Genomic DNA, 18,830 nt, shown 5'->3' on the forward strand with positions numbered 1-18,830 from the left:
GGCCACAGCAGAGAGCTGGTCTGGAAGAGGGGCAACTGGGACAGAATCCGGCGCCCCAACCGGGACTAGAACCCGGTGTGCCGGCGCCGCTAGGCAGAGGATTAGCCTAGTGAGCCGCGGCGCCGGCCCGCAGAGCCGGTTTTTAAAGTCAGATGAGCCCAGGACAGGCCGCCTGGCCGGCCTCCCGAGGTCCGGTGTTTTCCTGCCGTGGCCGCTGTGAGCGCATGAGCTGATTTGTTCTTTCTGGCCCCTTCTCTCTGCAGCACAGGGGGCTCCCTGCCGATCGTCTTTGCCTATTTCTCGGAGTTCCTGTCTCGGGAGAAGCGGGGCGAGCACCTCAGCTGGCTGGGCATGTTCTGGATGACGGGGGGCATCTACGCGTCCGCCATGGCCTGGAGCATCATCCCTCACTACGGTGAGTGCCGCCGCGGCCCCCACCCGCACCGCGTGTGCTGTCCCCAGCCGCCGTCTTTGCCAAGGACGTTGGACGGATGCTGCAGACACGCAGGCCCTGCAGGCACAGTGCACACACCCAGGCCGCTGTCCGAGTCAGTCTGCGTAGCTTTTGGGAAACAGCCCAGTCCTGCCGCCTTGTTACCCTCCTCCCCACCTCCCCCCCACAACTCTTTTTTTCAAATGGCCTTCATGTCCCCCGCCCTCCTCCCTCCGCCGAGATCCTCTATGGATGAGCAACGTCGCAGAATCCGAGAAGTCGGTGACTCCCCTGAGGTGGTGCACCTGGCCGGCGTGGGTGGGGCCGGGACCCGGGCTTCCCTGCAGGTGCACTGCCCTGCTCACATCTGGTCGAGTGCCTGGCTGGCACGAGCGCTCTCGCGGCGGCAGCAGCAGCGGCAGAACTGGGGTAGCCGTTAGAGAGGGGTGCGCAGCGTCCGCGGGACAGTCTCATTCTCCTCGCGGACTGGGAAAACTGCCAGACAGGCGGCTTGAAATTCCCCATCGGCTTCGTCAGGCGACACCAGGCGGGGAAGGCAGCCATGCTGACTTTCATCCCGGCCTTGGAGGGAGCTGGTGATTCCGTGAGCACCGTTCAAAACCATTTTTGGGAAGCTGGTGGTGGGGGCTCTAGACTTGGCCGTGAGTTAGAATCCTGCAGAGCATGACGGGGCAGCAGACAGCTGCCCTGAAGCCAGGTGCCCTTCCGCACCCACCCGGCTTCTTGTCGAAAGCTGTCCCTCTGCTGTGTCCCACCTGCACCTGTCGGCACCTGCGGGGCCAGGGCCTTCGACTTCCCCCGACTGGATCGACCCGGGTCCTGTGCTGGGAGCACACGGGTCCCCAGGGGCTTAGATGCTCTCCGCTCCTCACCCCTGCACTGGGTCCTGGGTCCATCTCACCAAACCACACGCCCCTAGCAGCACATGGGGAAGGTAGGGGGTCCTGGGTACTTGGAGGGGAGCAGCCGCCCACGGGGGTCACTGTGAACGGATCTGTTCTTTCATGTCTACACCACACACACACACACACACACTCACACTCACACTCACACTCACCAGCCAGTATCCATGTGCCTGAGTCGATAGGGGTCGCACACCCAAGGCACAGGGGCCGTGTGTCTGCTGGCTGCCACCAGGCCCGTGCTTGTGTACTGGACCCCAGATGGAGGCGTTTCCCCGTTTGCATGCTTGTCTGATGGTTTTCACCCAGAGCCTCCTGGGCCACCAGGCTTCACTGTGGCGGAGGGCCCCGCCCTCGAGGCACGGCGGCCGAGCCTTGTTTAGCAGGAGCCTGCGTCCCGGGCAGAGAGCCGCGGGCGTCCGGCCTGTCTCTCGGTGCCATCCTTCAGCTGCGTCAAGGCCGGCACCGAGAGGAGCCGTGTGTGTGTGCGTGGCCAGACTGCCGGGGCGGAGGGGAGCGGGGCGGCCCTGGGGCCGGGGCTTGGGGTGACGCTCTCATGGAGAAGGGTGGTGACGCGGCCCATGTTTCCTGGCTGCTCACCGGCTCAGCCCAGAGAGGACGCATCTGCTCTGCAGCTGGAGCCCCGCCGCAGCCAGCGCCGCCAGATGTTTGCGAAATCCTGACGGAGGAAGTGGGGCAGGCTGGAAGCAGACAGTCCTGCCTCCGGATTCATGCTGTTTGCAAGCAGCTCACCACTTGCTTTATCTAATTTAGGGCCCCAAAGACGCGCCTAATGAAGGCAGCGCACGCAGATTCTCGGGATCCCCGCGGAGCCCCAGAGCCGTGCGGGGAGGAGGGGCTTCGGGTAATTTTCGTGTCTCGTAAGCCAAACAGACCTTCCCAAGGCGAGCGCTTTGTAAACAAGCCTGCTCCCCCTCCCGGGGCTTTTCCGGGCGTTCCTCAGCCTGGACGCGAGCTGCGGGTGTGTAGGTACTGCCAACGGCTTTATCCTCCTCGTCTGGGAGCACTCCCGCGGGAAGGGGCGGGTTTTCAGTTAAGATTGTCCGGGCAGGAGCCAGCGTTTCTGCAGCAGCTCAGGTGCCGGGGGAGACGTCGCGCCCCACGGCAGGTCCGTCCTGTGGCTCAGGCTGCCGACCCCAGCAGCAAGGGTACTCGTGGAAAGCCTGGACGAGCTCCCAGCTCCAGGCCTCAGCCTGGCCGTGCCGTGGCTGATGTGGACATCTGGAGAGTGAACCAGTGGACGGGAGCTCTTGTCCGTCTGTCTCAACCTCTTAAATAAGTAAATAAAGTTAAAATTAAACCAAACAAACCCCAGTGAGATAAGAGACCAGGCTGCGCAGGGCGCTGTCAGCTCTGTGGCCACGCGTGGCTGAGCCACCGGCCAGCGTCCCACGCCTCCCGCCGCGTCCCCTCTGCCAGGAGTCCAGGGCAGGCAGGACAGCGGGACCACGATGAGGAGTCACAGGAGGTTCCCAGCTGCAGCCGCTGGACTCGGCCGGGGGCAAACTTGTTAAGTAAATGAACTGGAGATTTCACACCCAAACAGCTATTACCCTCAGCGCCTTAGAAGCCCTCGTGTGTATTTGCAAAAACAAATTTTTGTCTTTTTGTCATAAACAGTTTTTTCTTTTTAAAAAATACCATTTGAATTGTCTTCAGAGACGCATCGAGCAGCAGCGCCGGCTGTCCTGTGGACACACTCAGCTTCTAAAAATCAGCTCTTTTGCTGATCTCTGCTGGTTTTCCTGTTCTATTCAACACCCGTGGCTCTCGATGTCACTTGGCTGTTGCTCTCCCGTTGAAAAGGAGTTTTGATTGGGAACACACCGCAGGGGTCTTGAGGGTTCATCCCCTGCCTTGGGCTGTGAAACCTGCATTGTGACCCCGGGGTGGAGAAGCCGGGGCTGGGGCTCTGACTGTGGGGTGGAGAAGCCGGGGCTGGGGCCGTGACCCCGGGGTGGAGAAGCTGGGCTGGGGGGCTCTGACTGTGGGGTGGAGAAGCCGGGCTAGGGCCGTGACCCCGGGGTGGAGAAGCCGGGCTGGGGCTGTGACTGTGGGGTGGAGAAGCCGGGCTAGGGCCGTGACCCCGGGGTGGAGAAGCAGGGGCTGGGGCCGTGACCCCGGGGTGGAGAAGCCGGGCTGGGGCCGTGACCCCGGGGTGGAGAAGCCGGGGCTGGGGCCGTGACCCCGGGGTGGAGAAGCCGGGCTGGGGCCGTGACCCCGGGGTGGAGAAGCCGGGCTGGGGCTGTGACCCCGGGGTGGAGAAGCCGGGGCTGGGGCCGTGACCCCGGGGTGGAGAAGCTAGTGCTGGGGCTCTGACTGTGGGGTGGAGAAGCTGGCGCTGGGGCTCTGATCTGAGGCTGCAGACGGCCAGGGTTCCCGCGGCATCGCTGCTCCTCCTGAGAGGGAGTTGGCCCCGTGCGGCTCTCCAGAGCCATCCCTGGTCCTTCCTGAACATGAGTTGCAATGACGCTCGCGGGCAGGGACTGCTGAATGTGCAAGTTCACCTTTTTTGTTTTGCCTTGTGTTTTGTGTGATCTTTTTACAACTTACGGTGATTGCAAAGCATGGTCCCGAATCGTTTGCACTGGAGTCAGCTGGAGCCGGGCCGCACTTTGACCTGGCTAAGAGGATCCAGTGGGAGCTCTCGGCCTTGAAGGCCCTGTGTGGCTTCACCTGAGACCCCGGGGCCTAGGCCCTGACCCTTCCTCCCAGTGTGGACCGTGCTTTGGTCCTCAGGTCCCAGAAATCCCACCAACTCTAGGGATCAAGACCAGAGTCCCCTCTGTCACTATGCTGTGTGCCTGCGTGTGTCACTATGCTGTGTGCACGTGTGTGTGTCTCACTGTGCTCTGTGTTTGTGTGCGTGTGTCACTATGATATGTATTTGGGTGTGTCACTGAGTTTCATGTGTGTGTGTGACTGTGTGTGCATTTGTGTATGTGTCACTATGGTCTCTGTATGTGTCACTATGGCATGTGCACGTGTGTGCGTGTCACTGGTCTGTGTGCGTGTGTGTTTGTCACTATGGTCTCTATGTCACTGTGGTGTGCACGTGTGTGTGTGTGTCACTGGTCTGTGTGCGTGTGTGTTTGTCACTATGGTCTCTATGTCACTGTGGTGTGCACGTGTGTGTGTGTCACTGGTCTGTGTGCGTGTGTGTGTCACCGTGGTCTCTATGTCACTGTGGTGTGCACATGTATGTGTCACTGGTCTTTGTGCGTGTGTGTGTGTCACTGTGGTGTGCACGTGTGCATGTGTCATTGTGTTCTATGTATGCACGTATCTGCGTGTGTCACTGTGGTTTCTTGGTGTGTGTGTGACTACAGGAGCAGCTGCAGAGCCAGGGAGGGTGTCTGGGGAGGGTGGGTGTAGTCCTGGGGAGGGTGGGTGTATCCTGGGGGAGTGTCTGGGGGGTGGGTGTAGTCCTGGGGAGGTGTCTGGGGGGTGGGTGTAGTCCTGGGGGGTGTCTGGGGGGGTGGGTGTAGTCCTGGGGGATGTCTGGGGGGGTGGGTGTAGTCCTGGGGAGGGTGGGTGTAGTCCTGGGGGGTATCTGGGGGGGTGGGTGTAGTCCTGGGGAGGTGTCTGGGGGGTGGGTGTAGTCCTTGGGGGGGTGTCCAGGGAGGGTGGGTGTTATCCTGGGGAGGTGTCTGGGGGGGTGGGTGTTATCCTGGGGAGGTGTCTGGGGAGGGTGGGTGTAGTCCTGGGGAGGTGTCTGGGGGGTTGGGTGTACTCCTGGGGTGGTGTCTGGGGGGTGGGTGTTATCCTGGGGAGGTGTCTGGGGGGTTGGGTGTACTCCTGGGGGGGTGTCTGGGGAGGGTGGGTGTAGTCCTGGGGGGGTGTCTGGGAGGGTGGGTGTAGTACTGGGGGGGTGTACTCCTGGGGAGGTGTCCGGGGGGGTGGGTGTAGTCCTGGGCTGGGCTGTCCAGGGCGTGATGGACAGGAGGCAGATGGAGGACCTTTGCTTTAATTGGCTCACTCACAGTTCAGTGCCTCCCTAGATGGAGACCTGCGAGGTTGCGTCTGTCCATCCTCTATCCAAGGCCTGGCCGGGTGTAGTCAGGATGCAGGCTCTCAGCTCCCGCCCAGACGTGGAACTCGGGAGTTTTGGGGGTGCAGTGGGGTCAGCCCTGGGCGAGCTCCCCGGGCGAGGCTCTGGGGCCCTCGCTTGGCGCCGGCTGTGGGCCGGTCCCGAGTGGGGCAGACCGTGTGTGCGGAACCTCTGCTGCTTCTCCGCAGGCTGGGGCTTCAGCATGGGGACGCACTACCACTTCCACAGCTGGAGGGTGTTCGTCATCGTCTGCGTGCTGCCCTGTGTCCTGTCCTTGCTGGCCCTGCAGTTCATGCCGGAGAGCCCCCGCTTTCTGCTGGAGGTGAGTGGGCAGGAGTGGGCGGGGAGGGGGCTGCAGCAGGGCCAGCGCTGCTTCCCCCCGGCCTGCAGGGGGCAGAGCCCTCCACGCCCCCCCCCTCGCCTAGCGCCGAATCTGGCTCTGTTCCTGGGCCGGGGATTCCTGGCTGGTCAGCCTCCAGGGACCCAGGTTGGGAGACCCTCTGAGGCTGGGTGGTGGTGGTGGGGCGCCGAGCCTCCCCAGGGCACCTGCTGTCCTGAGTGTCCTGCTTCGGAGGCCGCTGGAGTCGGGGCTGTTTTCCTGTGTTGCGACCTTGACCTTTGTGGCGAGGGCTGTACCAGGCAGGGCCCCAGCCTCCAGAAAGCTGCTCCTGGGGCGGGGAGGGGGGTCCTCACCCCTCCCCCTCGGGGCTCTGCGCCTGCAGTGGGCTCAGGTCAGGACGGCTCTGGCCTGCAGCCAGTGTGCTTGCGCCTGCCTCCCCTGGAGCCCCCTGCAGAGTGGCCTCCAGGCCTGTCTGCCCCCCGCCCCCACTCGCCAGGGAGTTTCTCACCTCCAGGCCCCGGGGTCGACTCAGCAGACGAGTTGAGTTCCTTGGCCCCGGAGGCTGGGAGCCCAGGTCAAGTGGTCCGCAGGCCACGCTCCCCGTGCAGGCGCCAGGGCGGGTCTGTCCACCCTCTCCTGCTTCACGGGCTCCCTGGGCCGCTCCATGGTTGCAGCTGTGTGCCACGTGGCTGGCTCCCTGTGTGGTACTGGGGGCCTGCCTGTGTCCTCCTCGTCTGAACTGAACCTGTTAGACCGGCAGTGGCCCAGTTTGCAGAGAAGCCGGGGGTCAGGGCCCTGACACGCCTTACTCTGGGCCCGGCGAGTTGACCCCTACAGTCTCTCTCTCCTCAGTGAGGAGTGCGGCTCCCACCCCACGGTCCCTGACGTTCTGTGGGAGTAACCCAGGGAGGACGGGAGTGAGGTCTGAGTGTGAGTACTTAGTTACTCAGGGTAGGAGTGAGGTCTGACTGTGAGTACTTAGTTACTCAGGGTAGGAGTGAGGTCTGACTGTGAGGAGCTACTCAGGGCAGGGGTGAGGTCTGAGTGTGAGTACTTAGTTACTCAGGGTAGGAGTGAGGTCTGACTGTGAGGAGCTACTCAGGGCAGGGGTGAGGTCTGACTGTGAGTACTTAGTTACTCAGGGCAGAGGTGAGGTCTGACTGTGAGGAGCTACTCAGGGCAGGGGTGAAGTCTGACTGTGAGGAGCTATTCAGGGCAGGGGTGAGGTCTGACTGTGAGTACTTAGTTACCCAGGGCAGGGGTGAGGTCTGATTGTGAGGAGGTACTCAGGGCAGGGGTGAGGTCTGACTGTGAGGAGGTACTCAGGGCAGGGGTGAGGTCTGACGGTGAGGAGGTACTCAGGGCAGGGGTGAGGTCTGACTGTGAGGAGCTACTCAGGGCAGGGGTGAGGTCTGACTGTGAGGAGCTACTCAGGGCAGGGGTGAGGTCTGACTGTGAGGAGCTACTCAGGGCAGGGGTGAGGTCTGACTGTGAGTACTTAGTTACTCAGGGCAGGGGTGAGGTCTGACTGTGAGGAGCTACACAGGGCAGGGGTGAGGTCTGACTGAGGAGGTACTCAGGGCAGGGGTGAGGTCTGACTGTGAGTACTTAGTTACTCAGGGCAGGGGTGAGGTCTGACTGTGAGGAGCTACTCGGGGTGGACGAGCCCGGGGTCTGTGAGTGCTCACTGAGGTCGTGGACAGCGCTGTTCTCTCTTCACCCCCGTGGAAGCGGCCTGCGTGCGGAGTGGCTGGGGGCAGAGCCCAGACGTGAACGGTTCCCTGCACGCTGCTCCGGCCCTGGTGGCAATGGCTCTCGTGGTTGGCAGGCTGCCCCCATACCCCACCCCCCAGGACAGCCGTGTGTCCACACCCCACGCCCCACCCCCCGGGACAGCTGTGTGCCAGCCCCCCACGCCCCACCCCCCAGGACAGCCGTGTATCCAGCACCCCACGCCCCACCCCCCGGGACAGCTGTGTGCCAGCTCCCCACACCCCACCTCCTTGGGCAGCCATGTGCCAGCCCCCTTCGCCCCACCCCCCAGGACAGCCATGTGCCCAGCACGGGGTCTCACGCCCCACCCCCCGGGACAGCCTTGTGCCAGCCCCCCACGCCCCACCTCCCGGGACAGCCGTGTGCCCAGCCCGGGGTCTCACGCCTCTCTCCTTGGGGTTAACAGATGGGCAAACACGACGAGGCCTGGATGATCCTGAAACGCGTCCATGACACGAACATGCGGGCCAAGGGGGCCCCCGAGAAGGTGTTCACGGTGAGTTTCGGCCGCCGGCGCTGCGGCAGGGGCCTGGCTGTGGACGGCCCCCGCCAAGCCTCCTGTCTGCTAGGGCGCGGGTGTGGGCGTCCCCGTAGGGCAGGGCTGGGGACCGTTTCTCCTGCCAGTGAGAGACCAGCCTGCTGGCCGCTGCGTCTCCGTCCCACCTGCGGCTGCCTGGGGGCCAGGCCACGCCGCTTCTCAGGCCTCCTGCGGCCCGCAGGCTGGCCAGTCCCCGCCCTACCTGGGGTCTTCCTTGGGCAGCTGCTGGTTAGACAGGAGCAGGCGCTGTGTGGGTAGGAGGCAGCCGTGTGGCTGTGCTCACGGCGGCCGTCGCCGGGCCGTGTCCGTTCGTGGCCGCCATCCGCGTGTTAGCGCCCTCTTGCTGACCGCGTCCCGCAGGCTGGAGCTGTGCCTGTTGCCTGGTTCCTGCAGCGCTGAGCCTTCTCGGGCACGCGGTTCCTGCCCCTCTCGTGGGCACTTGGAGGGAGCCGCCGGCTCCGAGCATGGCCACTGTCCTGGCTCTGAGCTCTCGCCCCAGGCCATGTCCCGGGGGGCTGTGCCAGCCGGCGGAGCCACAGCGAGCTCCTCCCCCAGCCCTGGCTGCCGGCCTGAGTTTTGTTTCTCGCAGTTAGAACAGCCAGCATCAGCGCAAGTGCCGATTCCTGCACAGACGCCGAGACGCTGTGTCCTCCGTGGCCAGCCAGAGGCCGTGCCAGCTTCCGTTCCCAGCTTCCTTTCCGATCCCCTTTCAATGTACTTCTTCCAGGAAGTCCTCCTGGATTACCTCTCTGCTGCCTCTGATGCCCTGCTTCTGATTCTTTGGCTTCCGTAAGAGTGTTCGTCCTGGTTCACTATGGCTTCTACCCCTGTTTGTTGGGCAGGGCCACAGGACGTGCTTCTGCACTCTGGCGGCCCAGGCCCACATCCTGCACTGGGGCTGTGCAGCTCTGTGGCCGTGCACGGATGCTCTCGGGCAGCACGGTGCAGCTACTGTCAGCCTCAGACAAAGCTCTGGGACGGGCCAGCCTGCCAAGGGGTTAACTATTGCTTTTGTGCTGTGATATGGGACCCCCTGACGCCAGACGCTCTGATAGGGGCGTGGCTGCCCCAGAGAGCGTGGCCTGGGGCGAGCGAAGTGATGTGGTTGCCACTGCCGCATTTGAACTGTCCTCGTAGGAAGTCGTCAGTGGAGCTGTTGGGCAGTCGGCCGCCCGTGCTGGATCTTCAGTTTCATGGCCTTTGGAATTCGGCCGCTTGGTTTGCTTGGGTAGGGCTGCGGGAGACCTCCTGAGGCCACGTGGTTTCCTGGGTTCCCGTTGAACGGCTCCGACGTGGGCAAGTGGCCTCACGCTGTGGAGTGCGACCTCAGCCTGGAAAGCAACACAGAGACCGGGAACCGCAGGGAAAGCCCAGGCTGACGGCCTCAGGCCCGGAGCTGCGCACGCTCAGGCTGGGAGCACGTCCCGAGGAGAGGGCGCGCAGTGCTGGGAGTGTCTTATCCCAGCGTGCCGGAGCGTGGCGGCTGCCGGAGTGCTTTTCTTTTTTTTTTTTTTTTTAAAGATTTATTTATTTGAAAGTCAGAGTTACACACAGAGAGAAGGAGAGGCAGAGGTAGAGAGAAGTCTTCCATCCACTGGTTCACTCCCCAGTTGGCCGCAACGGCTGGAGCTGGGCTGATCCAAAGCCAGGAGCCAGGAGCTTCTTCCAGGTCTCCCATGTGCGTGCAGGGGCCCCAGGACTTGAGCCATCTTCTGCTTTCCGGGGCCACAGCAGAGAGCTGGATGGGAAGTGGAGCAGCCGGGACTTGAACCGGCACCCATGTGGGATGCCGGCACTGCAGGTGGTGGCTTTACCCATTGTGCCACAGCACTGGCCCCTGTAGTGGTTTTTAACTGCAAGAAAAGGGGACTGGAGAGGTTCCGGGGGAGGGAGGTGTCTGTGCAGCAGTTAGGACACTGGGGACCCGGTGTCCCGGGTTCGAGTCCTGGTTCCACTTCTGACTCCAGCTTCCTGTGAGGCAGCAGTGACGGCTCCAGCCCCTGGGCCCCTGCCACTCTCGTGGGAGGCCTGGATGGATCCCAGCTCCTGACTGCAGCCTGGCTGTTGTGGGCACGGGGGAGTGAGCCCGTAGACGAGAACTCGCGGTCCGTCTGTCTGTCTGCTCACACACTGGGTGATCATGTTAGTCATGGTAGCGGGTCCCTGAGGGGCTGGGGGTAAGAGAAAGAAAGCCGGGGCAGTGCTGAGGGACCCGGAGAGCTGCCACTCAGCCCAGGGGGAGCCGCGGGCCGGCCGACTCCCCGTGCTCACGGCTGAGGCGGCTGCCTCCCTCCGCACCTTGGCCGCTGAGCCTGGGTCTCCCCAGCCCTGCTCACAGCCCCCAGCCGGTGTCTCCAGGGAAACCTGCAGAAGGGGAGGGGCTGGGCACAGGTATTCCCTGAGTCACGTGAATAACGGCCAGTTACATCATGGCACTTGTCACTGTCAGCACACACACGCACACATGTGCGTACATGCACACGCATGTACATGCACACGCACACACGTACATGCACGCACACCCACACATGTATACACACATGTACATGCGCACACATGCACACACGTGCATACACACGTGTGTACACACGCACACACATACACACATGCATGCACACACGCACACACACACATACATGCACACACACGCACACACACCGAGTCCCAGATCCCAGGGAGCAAAGCAAAGCAAACGCCCATTTGTGAGGCTGTGCTATGCCTGGGCCTGTGCTTCTGGGGGTCCTCCTGGCTGGGGTCCAGTTTGCCCAGTGGCCTCCTTCAGCCGTGGCTAGAGTTTAGGATATCTGTGGGGTGTCCATGAGTATCCAACGATATCCACGGCATATCTGTGGAGTGTCAGTGGGTATCCGTGGCACTTCCATGGAATATCCGTGGGGTGTCCGTGGGTATCCGTGGCATATCCACAGCATATCTATGGGGTGTCAGTGGGTATCCATGGCATATATGTGGAGTGTCCATGGCTATCCGTGGCATATCCACAGAATATTTGTGGGGTGTCCGTGAGTATCTGTGGCATATCCACAGCATATCTGTGGGGTGTCTGTGGGTATCCGTGGCACATCCACAGCATATCTGTGGGGTGTCCGTGGGTATCTGTGGCACATCCACAGCATATCTATGGGGTGTGCGTGGGTATCTGTGGCACATCCATGGAATATCCGTGGGGTGTCTGTGGGTATCCGTGGCACATCCACAGCATATCTATGAGGTGTCTGTGGGTATCTGTGGCACATCCATGGAATATCCGTGGGGTGTCTGTGGGTGCTGGACAGCTTGAAGCCCAGGCTGCCCAGGCCCTGCTGCAGAGCCGGCTGGGTTAGTCCCGTGCACCCGTGTGAGCCCAGTAGAAGAGCATTTGCAGAGCTGCAGCCCCAGGAACTGGAGGACGCGTCCGGAGCTCAGAGCACATCGGCGCAGAGGCTCCCGCTGCAGGCACTGGGCTGGCCCGGGCGCCCCAGCCCCAGCTCTGCTCCTCTGCCGCGTCTCCAGCCTCTGCTTCGGCTGCAGGGAGGGCTGGAGGCGCTCTCACGCCTTGTTTCTGTCCCGGACGGACAGAGGTTTGTGGAGGAGGCCATGGTGGTGGTGGAGTTTGTGTTTGCTTTTCCGTTTGTCCTGGGATTTAGGGGAGGTCGTCTGCAGGCCCCGACCCTGACGACCTGACCGAGGCTCGTTGGCCTGGGGTACCTTGAATTGGCGATGAGCCAGACCCTCCTGGGGCCACCTGTCCCACCGCTGACCTGAGGGGACGCCAGTGCTGGCTGCCGTCCTCCAGGGGGCGCTGAGCTGCACCGCCCAGGCTGCTCCCCGGTGCTCTGGTTTCTTTCAGAAAGTCAGGGAAACCCGGGAGGCTGGGATTTCCCTCTGCTGCTGCTGGGGTGTTGACAGCCACGAGGGAGAGGGCCAGGGGCTCTCGGGTGACGTCGACTCTCGCAGGCAAACCAGATACAGATGGGGATTCAGTGCATATGGGCCCACGGATGGAAGCTTCCCAAAGGCACGGTCGGGTCAGCTCTGCACGGGCAGCGGGGCTACGACGTCTCGCCTCCTTTGGCTTTCCAGGTTTCCAACATCAAGACGCCCAAGCAGATGGACGAGTTCATCGAGATCCAGAGTGCGACAGGAACCTGGTACCAGCGCTGGCTGGTCAGGTTCAAGACCACGTTCAAGCAGGTGCATGTGGGGCCGGGGTGGCTGTGGCAGGCTGACCCTTGGGAAAGCGCTAGGGCTGCAGCGGGCAGCAGGCAGGGCCGCGCCCTGTCGCGTGGGCATGGCCCCGCCCCCCACGGCTCTGAGGCGGTTCATCGGGAAATCGGAGGCATGCGCTTTCTAAGTCCCTCCCCTCTCCTCCCTGGCGTGGGCTGCAGGTCTGGGACAACGCTCTGTACTGCGTGATGGGGCCATACAGGACGAACACACTGATCCTGGCTGTGGTCTGGTTCTCCATGGCTCTCAGGTAAGTCCCGCCTCAGGCAGCTTCCCTGGTCTCCGTGGGCCTCCCTGGCCTCACCTGGGCATCGCCCATCACAGTTGGATCCAGCTCCCCGGCAGGGTTTGTGTCGCGACAGAGGCTTCCGGCTGCAGTGACCGGCGGCCGGGTCCACTGGCTTTGGGCAGAGGAGACCTGTCGTCCTTCTGACAGGGACCCCTGGAGGAGCGGGGCCAGAGGTGTTTGGGCCTGCAGCTGGCGCTGCGGCCGTCGGGGCTCTGGCCCTGCTCTAGGGTCTGTGGGCCGGGAAGTGTCTCAGGGGAGGGGCGGCCCCTTCCCCAGCTGCCCCTCACCCCATCGCTGTGGAGGTTTTGTTGACGAAGATTGCGTGGATGCACGTGTGTGGCTTCATGTCGGATCAGCACTGGGAAGTCACAGCCACGCTCAAGCTGACGGACACCCCCACCCCCTTGCCAGCTCCTGTTCTTGCGTGTGCACGTGTGCGTGCGTGCGTGTGTGTGCCACGCAGCGTTGTTGACAGATTGTTGGCTGCTGGCTCGTGGCCACTGCGGACTGATTACCCTGCCCCGAGCTTCCTTTTCTCAGCGAGGGGTCCCGGCTCGGAAGCCCCCAGCCCACTTTCCCTGCCGTTAGGTAGCCAGAGGCTGTCCCATGCCTGAGGCCTAGCGCATGTGCGGAAGGTGGTGGGGTTTCCTGGTGGCTTTGCACTGCTCAGGATTCAGGCCCAGCGAGGCGCCAGCGCCTGTGCTGAGAATCGCGTTTCTGTTCACAAAGGGGAGGCAGGGAGCCAGGGAGCCGCCGAGCAGGCAGCAGCGTCGACACGGAGGAGACGGCGAAACCCGGCAGTGCCGAGTCCCACGGCCGAGGAAGCTGGCTGTCGCTAGCTGGCTCCTCCCTCGGGCGGCAGCTCCCTGGGTCGCTGTGTTAGCTCCGAACAGCACAGCCCTCCTCTTTGCTGTGGCCCCCACTGGGGCCATTTTTCACACACAGGTTCAAGTGGGAACTCCCTGTGGCAGTTCCCAGCGCCCGCAGGTGCCAGGAAGTCCCCGTCAGCAGCCAGGAACCGTGGGCCACCTGTGAGGTCGCTGTGTCCCCCTCACCCAGGAGACACGCAGGCTCTGACGCCCCCTGGCTGCGGCAGGACCCCGGGGAGGCCCTGCTGTCTTGGCCCCTGCTCAGGGGGACCCGGCCTTCCTGACCCCGATGGAGAGACAGCGAGGGAGCCTGACCCCGCCGCCGGCGCACCAGGAGAGGCCATCTCAGAGCCGAGCACGCCGGCCTGCGTTCAACTCGCGCGTGGCTGTTTTTTTTTGTTTTATTCTTATTTAGGTTTATTTAATGTAACTTTGTGGAAAAGGCAATGCATTTAAACTGTGGAGAGTAGGGAGACGTCTGTCCATCACGTCTCCCTGCCCCCACACAGCCGTCTGATTTCCCGCCTTGTCACCGCGAGGACCGGTCCTTGCGTGTGTTCTCACTCTCCCTCGTTGTCGCAGTCTAAGGAGAGTGTTGTTTTCACCCGCGTTCCGCACACGGCGGTGTGTTCTCGAACTGGCCCGGACCTGGGCACTGACAGAGCGCGGGCTCCGGGCCTGGCGCCCCCCACTCAGCACGCCTCCTCCACGCGCACCTCTGGGAGGCGCGGGGTGTCGGTTTGTGATGGGCTTCCAGCTTTTGCCAGCAGAGCCACGCGAGTGCCGGGTTTGCGGGACACTCTGTATTTGGGCTGGGTTTTCCGTGACAGAGGGTAACTCTCAGGGGTGTTTAGGCACCCACACACCCTCTGTGCTGTTGTCCAGTTCCCCGTTTCCCAGCAGTGTGCAAGGGCACCTGCTTACCACCCTCGCCGGCGGGGTGTTGGAGCAGACGGGCGCTGTGATATGGGACGTGAGCGCCTGCCCCGCCAGGCCCCACGCCGGCCCCGAGTGGGCATTAGGTTCCGCTTCTCCTCTAAGTCCGGGAGCGTCGTTTTTGTGTTTCGTGCGCTGTTTGAGCGGGAATGTCTGTTGTTTTCCTGTTCTCTGAGAGTCTGGCTTTTGAGTTGAGATCCCTGTTTGTGTTGAGATGTGCGTCAGTCCCTAAGTCCTGGTGTTTTTATTCCTTGTTTTCGTCAAATGCTTTTCGGCATCTGTGGGGCCGATCGTGTTTTTCCTTGGAGCTGTTGATAGGATGAGTTACCCGCTGGACTTCCTCACACTGAACCCGGCCAGTACCTTTGCGATCAGCGGGTCCACGTGGTCGGGAGGCAGACGCTGGTGGCCGGGGTGGGCTGTGCTGCACCTCAGGCCTCTTTCTCCCCCACAGCTACTACGGGCTGATCGTCTGGTTCCCTGACATGATCCGCTACTTCCAAGACCAAGAGTACAAGTCTAAGATGAAGGTGTTTTTCGGCGAGCACGTGTATGGTGCCACGATCAACTTCACCATGGAAAACCAGATCCACCAGCACGGGAAGCTTGTGAATGACAAGTAAGCGAGCGGCTGAGGGTTTCCCCGTGGACGCGTGCACCATCCTGGGGCGAGGGCTTCCCTGTGGACGAGGGCACCGTCCTGGGCAAGGGCTTCCCCCTGGACGAGGGCACCATCCCTGGGCGAGGGCACTGTCCCTGGGCGAGGGCACCATCCCTGGGCGAGGGCACTGTCCCTGGGCGAGGGCACTATCCCTGGGCGAGGGCACTGTCCCCAGATGAGGGCACCGTCCCTGGGCGAGGGCACCGTCCCTGGGCGAAGGCTTCCCCGTGGACGCGGGCACCGTCCCTGGGAGAGGGCACTGTCCCCAGACGCGGGCAGCATCCCTGGGCGAGGGCACTGTCCTTGGGTGAGGGCTTCCCCGTGGACGAGGGCACCGTCCCTGGGCGAGGGCTTCCCCGTGGACGAGGGCACTGTCCCTGGGCGAGGGCACCATCCTGGGCGAGGGCACTGTCCCCAGACACGGGCACCGTCCCTGGGCGAGGGCACTGTCCCCAGACGCGGGCACCGTCCCTGGGCGAGGGCACTGTCCCCGGACGAGGGCACCGTTCCTGGCGAGGGCACTGTCCCCAGACGAGGGCTTCCCTGTGGACGAGGGCACCGTCCCTGGGCGAGGGCCCTCAGAGGGATGGGGGTTACAGAGGCGGGCGCAGCGGTCAGCTTGCTGTCACTGCGCGGCAAACATGGAGGGGCCCTTTGAGGAAGGCAGGAGCTGCCTTTGGCTCCTGGTTCCCGAGGTGCTCAGTTCAAGACCGGGCGTCCCCGTTGGTGTCTGATGGGGATGGAGGATGGGGGAGCTGAGTGGAGGGAGGACCACGTGGTGGCCCAGGGAGCGCGAGAGGGGCTGGGCCAGCCCCAGGCCTCCAGACCCGGCCCTCTCACCACCACTCCCCTCAGAGGGCAGCTCCCAGGGGAGCAGGGTCTGCAGCCAGCCAGGACTGTGTCTCGTGCGATGTGTGCCCCGTCCACCCTGCGCACCCCTCCCAGGCCCAGGGCCGGGTGCGATGGACCGTCCCTCCTGCTGCTCTGTGTGGCTGCCCCCAAAGCCCTCAGGCCGGGGGTCGGGGCAGGACATGAGCTCGGTTTACCCAAGGCCGCATCACTCCTGGAGCCAGGCGGGGCCCCTGTGCAGTCTCCACACTTGTGTTGTACTCAGCAGGTGCACCGGGTTGTGGGTGACCATGGCTGGGTGGCAAAACCAGCAATGCCATGGCCCAGGTGGGTGGACGCCAACGGCAAAAACTGCCCCACACTCACCAGCTCCGGGCAGAGCAGACACCACAGGCTCGGACCGCAGTGACGCGCTCCTTCATCTGCGCCCACCCGTGTCGGGGGTCTTGCCTGTGTCACCTGCAGCCTCCGTGCGCGAGCAGCGTGCGCGAGGGGCGTGCGGCCGAGTGAGGCCAGAGGGCATCTCCTCCAGCTCTCGCAGGCCAGGCCTCACACAGGCTCTCAGCTCAGAGGGGACACAGGGGACACTTGGGCTGAGCTCACAGGATACCAGAGACCTTGGAGAGGACGGTGGAGGAACAGGTGTCACTGGATATGGGGTTCGCATTCCCAGACCTGCTTTTCAAGCGCTGGGGCGCAGTCACCGGGGGCTGTGCACCCCAAGCCCTGATGGGTCAGAGCCGCTGCGTCTGCCGGAGCGGCTGCTCCCGGGCTGGTGGCGGTGGCGGTGGCGATGGCGGCAGCGGGGATCCCCGGACACCGCACTCCCTGAGCTTGCCGCCTGCGTCAGGACTTCGGGGTGGTGCGCTGAGAGCTGCCCGTAGCTTGACCAGCAGAGGCAGAAGTGTGTGTCTCCCAACGCAGCCTGTAGACCCCAGAGCCCGCACCCTTGGCGACCAGGAGTGGAGCCTGAGCGGGACTCTGCATTGCCCCAGGCCCTGAGCGGGACTCTGCATTGTCCCAGGCCCTGCTTGTGTGAGAACTCAGCACAGCGGGCACGCTCAGAGCCTGGAGTTTGCAGGTTTCAGCCTAGGTGGAGCAGGAGCGGGGGAGGAAGGCAGAATCAGAGCCAGGGAGGATCGGGCTGAGCCCACCCCGTCAGGGCCCCCTGTGATGGAGCCCGCGTGAGCGTTTCCTCCAGTGCCGTGGGGCCACGTCCCAGCCCACAGTTCCTGAGAAGCCAGCGGCAGGAGGGCGGGGCTGCAGCCTGGACTGGCAGCAGTGGGCGGGGCCGTCTCGGCAAGCTGAGTCATTGTTTCATGTCAGTCACCTTTCCGAGTTAAGGGACGTTCCCAGCGGGGTTTTGCCGCCGTGGGTCCTGCATGGTTCTCGGTGGGCTATTTTATGTCTTGATTGGCTGTAGAAATGGGCTCAGTTCCCCACTGGGCAGTGCAGACCTGGTGCAGGTGGAGAGGGACGCACTCTGCGTGTGCACCGAAGCCCTTGTGTCAGTGCCAGCCGGGTTCCATGCCGTCCTGAACCCTGTCCCCTGCATCTCGAATGTGCAGACATGGAGGGTCACACCCAGGACCCCGCTCCGTGCTCCTTCTCACAAATCCTCGGCTGCTGCCTTTGCCGCACACTGCGCCTGGAGTGCCCCCTGCTGGTGCAGCCCCTCTCCTGCAGGGCACGGGGCCGCTCCCTCCGCTGGATTTCTCGTCCACACGTGCTCTTGTTCTGTCCCCGTGGGCTCAGACGTCGCTCTGTGCAGCGTGCGTGTTTAATTTCTACACAGACCCTCTGCTGCGCCAGGCCGAGAGACGTGCTCGTAGGGTTGTTATGCTGTGGATTCTGCGACTTGCTTTTGGTATAAAATTATGATTTGGAGAATTTTCTGTGCTGGTTAACTCAATTTCACTTCATCTGAATTTCATTACGTGCTCATCTGTCCCCTTGTGTTGGGCATTAGCATAGCTGATGATGTTTTGCTTTTAGAAATGCTGTTGCAAAATGGGTTTTTAAGGAAGGAATGCTCTAGCCTTCTAGCCTGTTAGTGAGGTTGCGGGGGGGGGGGGGGGCGTAAGTGCCGTCTCCAGAGGGGGTGCGTGAACCAGCCCTCGGGCTCGCAGGAGGTCGTCCGCGTGTATCTCAGCCGTCTTGCCCTGCTGTGCTATCAAGGTTAAGTCTTGCTCTTCTCTAAAATAAATGGTGGGGGATGGGGGTTGGGTGCCGCTATGCTGGCTGACCTCCCTCCTGCAGCCCCAGCCTCCCACACGGCACTGGCTCCTGTCCTGGCTGCTCTGCTTCCAGTCCAGCTCCTGGCTGCTGGCCTGGGGAAGCAGTGGGAGATGTAGGTGCATGGACTCCCGCACCTGTGTGGGAGACCCAGACGGAGCTCCTGGCTTTGGATCAGCCCAGCTCTGGCCGTTGTGGCCATTTAGGGGAGTGGGCCAGCAGATGGAAGATCTCTCTCTCTCTGTCTCTCTGCCCCTCTGTCTGTAACTGCCTCTCAAATATATAAATAAATCTTAAAAAAAGAGAGGGGATTGTCGATTCCTTGAAGGCTTGGCACAACCAGCCCCTGTAACTATCTGAGAAACCTGTTGGGACAGTGAATTCTATTTTCAGTTCATCTTTACATGGAATTAAAATTCTTTTCTTATGTTTTAAAGTGTATCCACGTCGAAGTGTCCGAGGCGTCCGCTCTGGGGCGGGGCTGCGCAGCCTCCCTTTGGAGGGAGCGCAGAGCCGCTCACCTGTGCTTCTCATCTTGTTTTGTGAGCCCGGGACCTTGTGCTCTCAGAGTCTTCACAGAGTTCGCGTATTTAGTGGTCTTTCCAAAGAATCCGTTTTTAATTCTGCTTGTGCTCTTCAATATTCCTTTCTTGGCGTTTACTCTTTTGTTTGTTTCTTTATCAGATTC

The 18,830-nt window shown here is 62.5% G+C and overlaps 1 protein-coding gene across 6 annotated transcripts in view; it reads left to right on the top strand.

The window, feature by feature from the left end:
- Nucleotides 1–18,830, top strand: part of SV2B (synaptic vesicle glycoprotein 2B) — a 125,185-nt gene that overhangs the window by 89,153 nt on the left and 17,202 nt on the right. For all 6 annotated transcript variants that reach the window (XM_070053307.1, XM_051835197.2, XM_051835196.2 and 3 more), the window contains 6 exons: nucleotides 264–415; nucleotides 5,617–5,750; nucleotides 7,948–8,037; nucleotides 12,160–12,270; nucleotides 12,465–12,553; nucleotides 14,852–15,016. In XM_070053307.1, coding sequence (XP_069909408.1) covers nucleotides 264–415; nucleotides 5,617–5,750; nucleotides 7,948–8,037; nucleotides 12,160–12,270; nucleotides 12,465–12,553; nucleotides 14,852–15,016 — 741 coding nt within the window. The remainder of the gene's footprint in view (nucleotides 1–263; nucleotides 416–5,616; nucleotides 5,751–7,947; nucleotides 8,038–12,159; nucleotides 12,271–12,464; nucleotides 12,554–14,851; nucleotides 15,017–18,830) is intronic.

This window comes from Oryctolagus cuniculus, chromosome 12 (assembly GCF_964237555.1).
Source record: "Oryctolagus cuniculus chromosome 12, mOryCun1.1, whole genome shotgun sequence".
Classification (NCBI taxonomy): Eukaryota; Metazoa; Chordata; class Mammalia; order Lagomorpha; family Leporidae; genus Oryctolagus; species Oryctolagus cuniculus.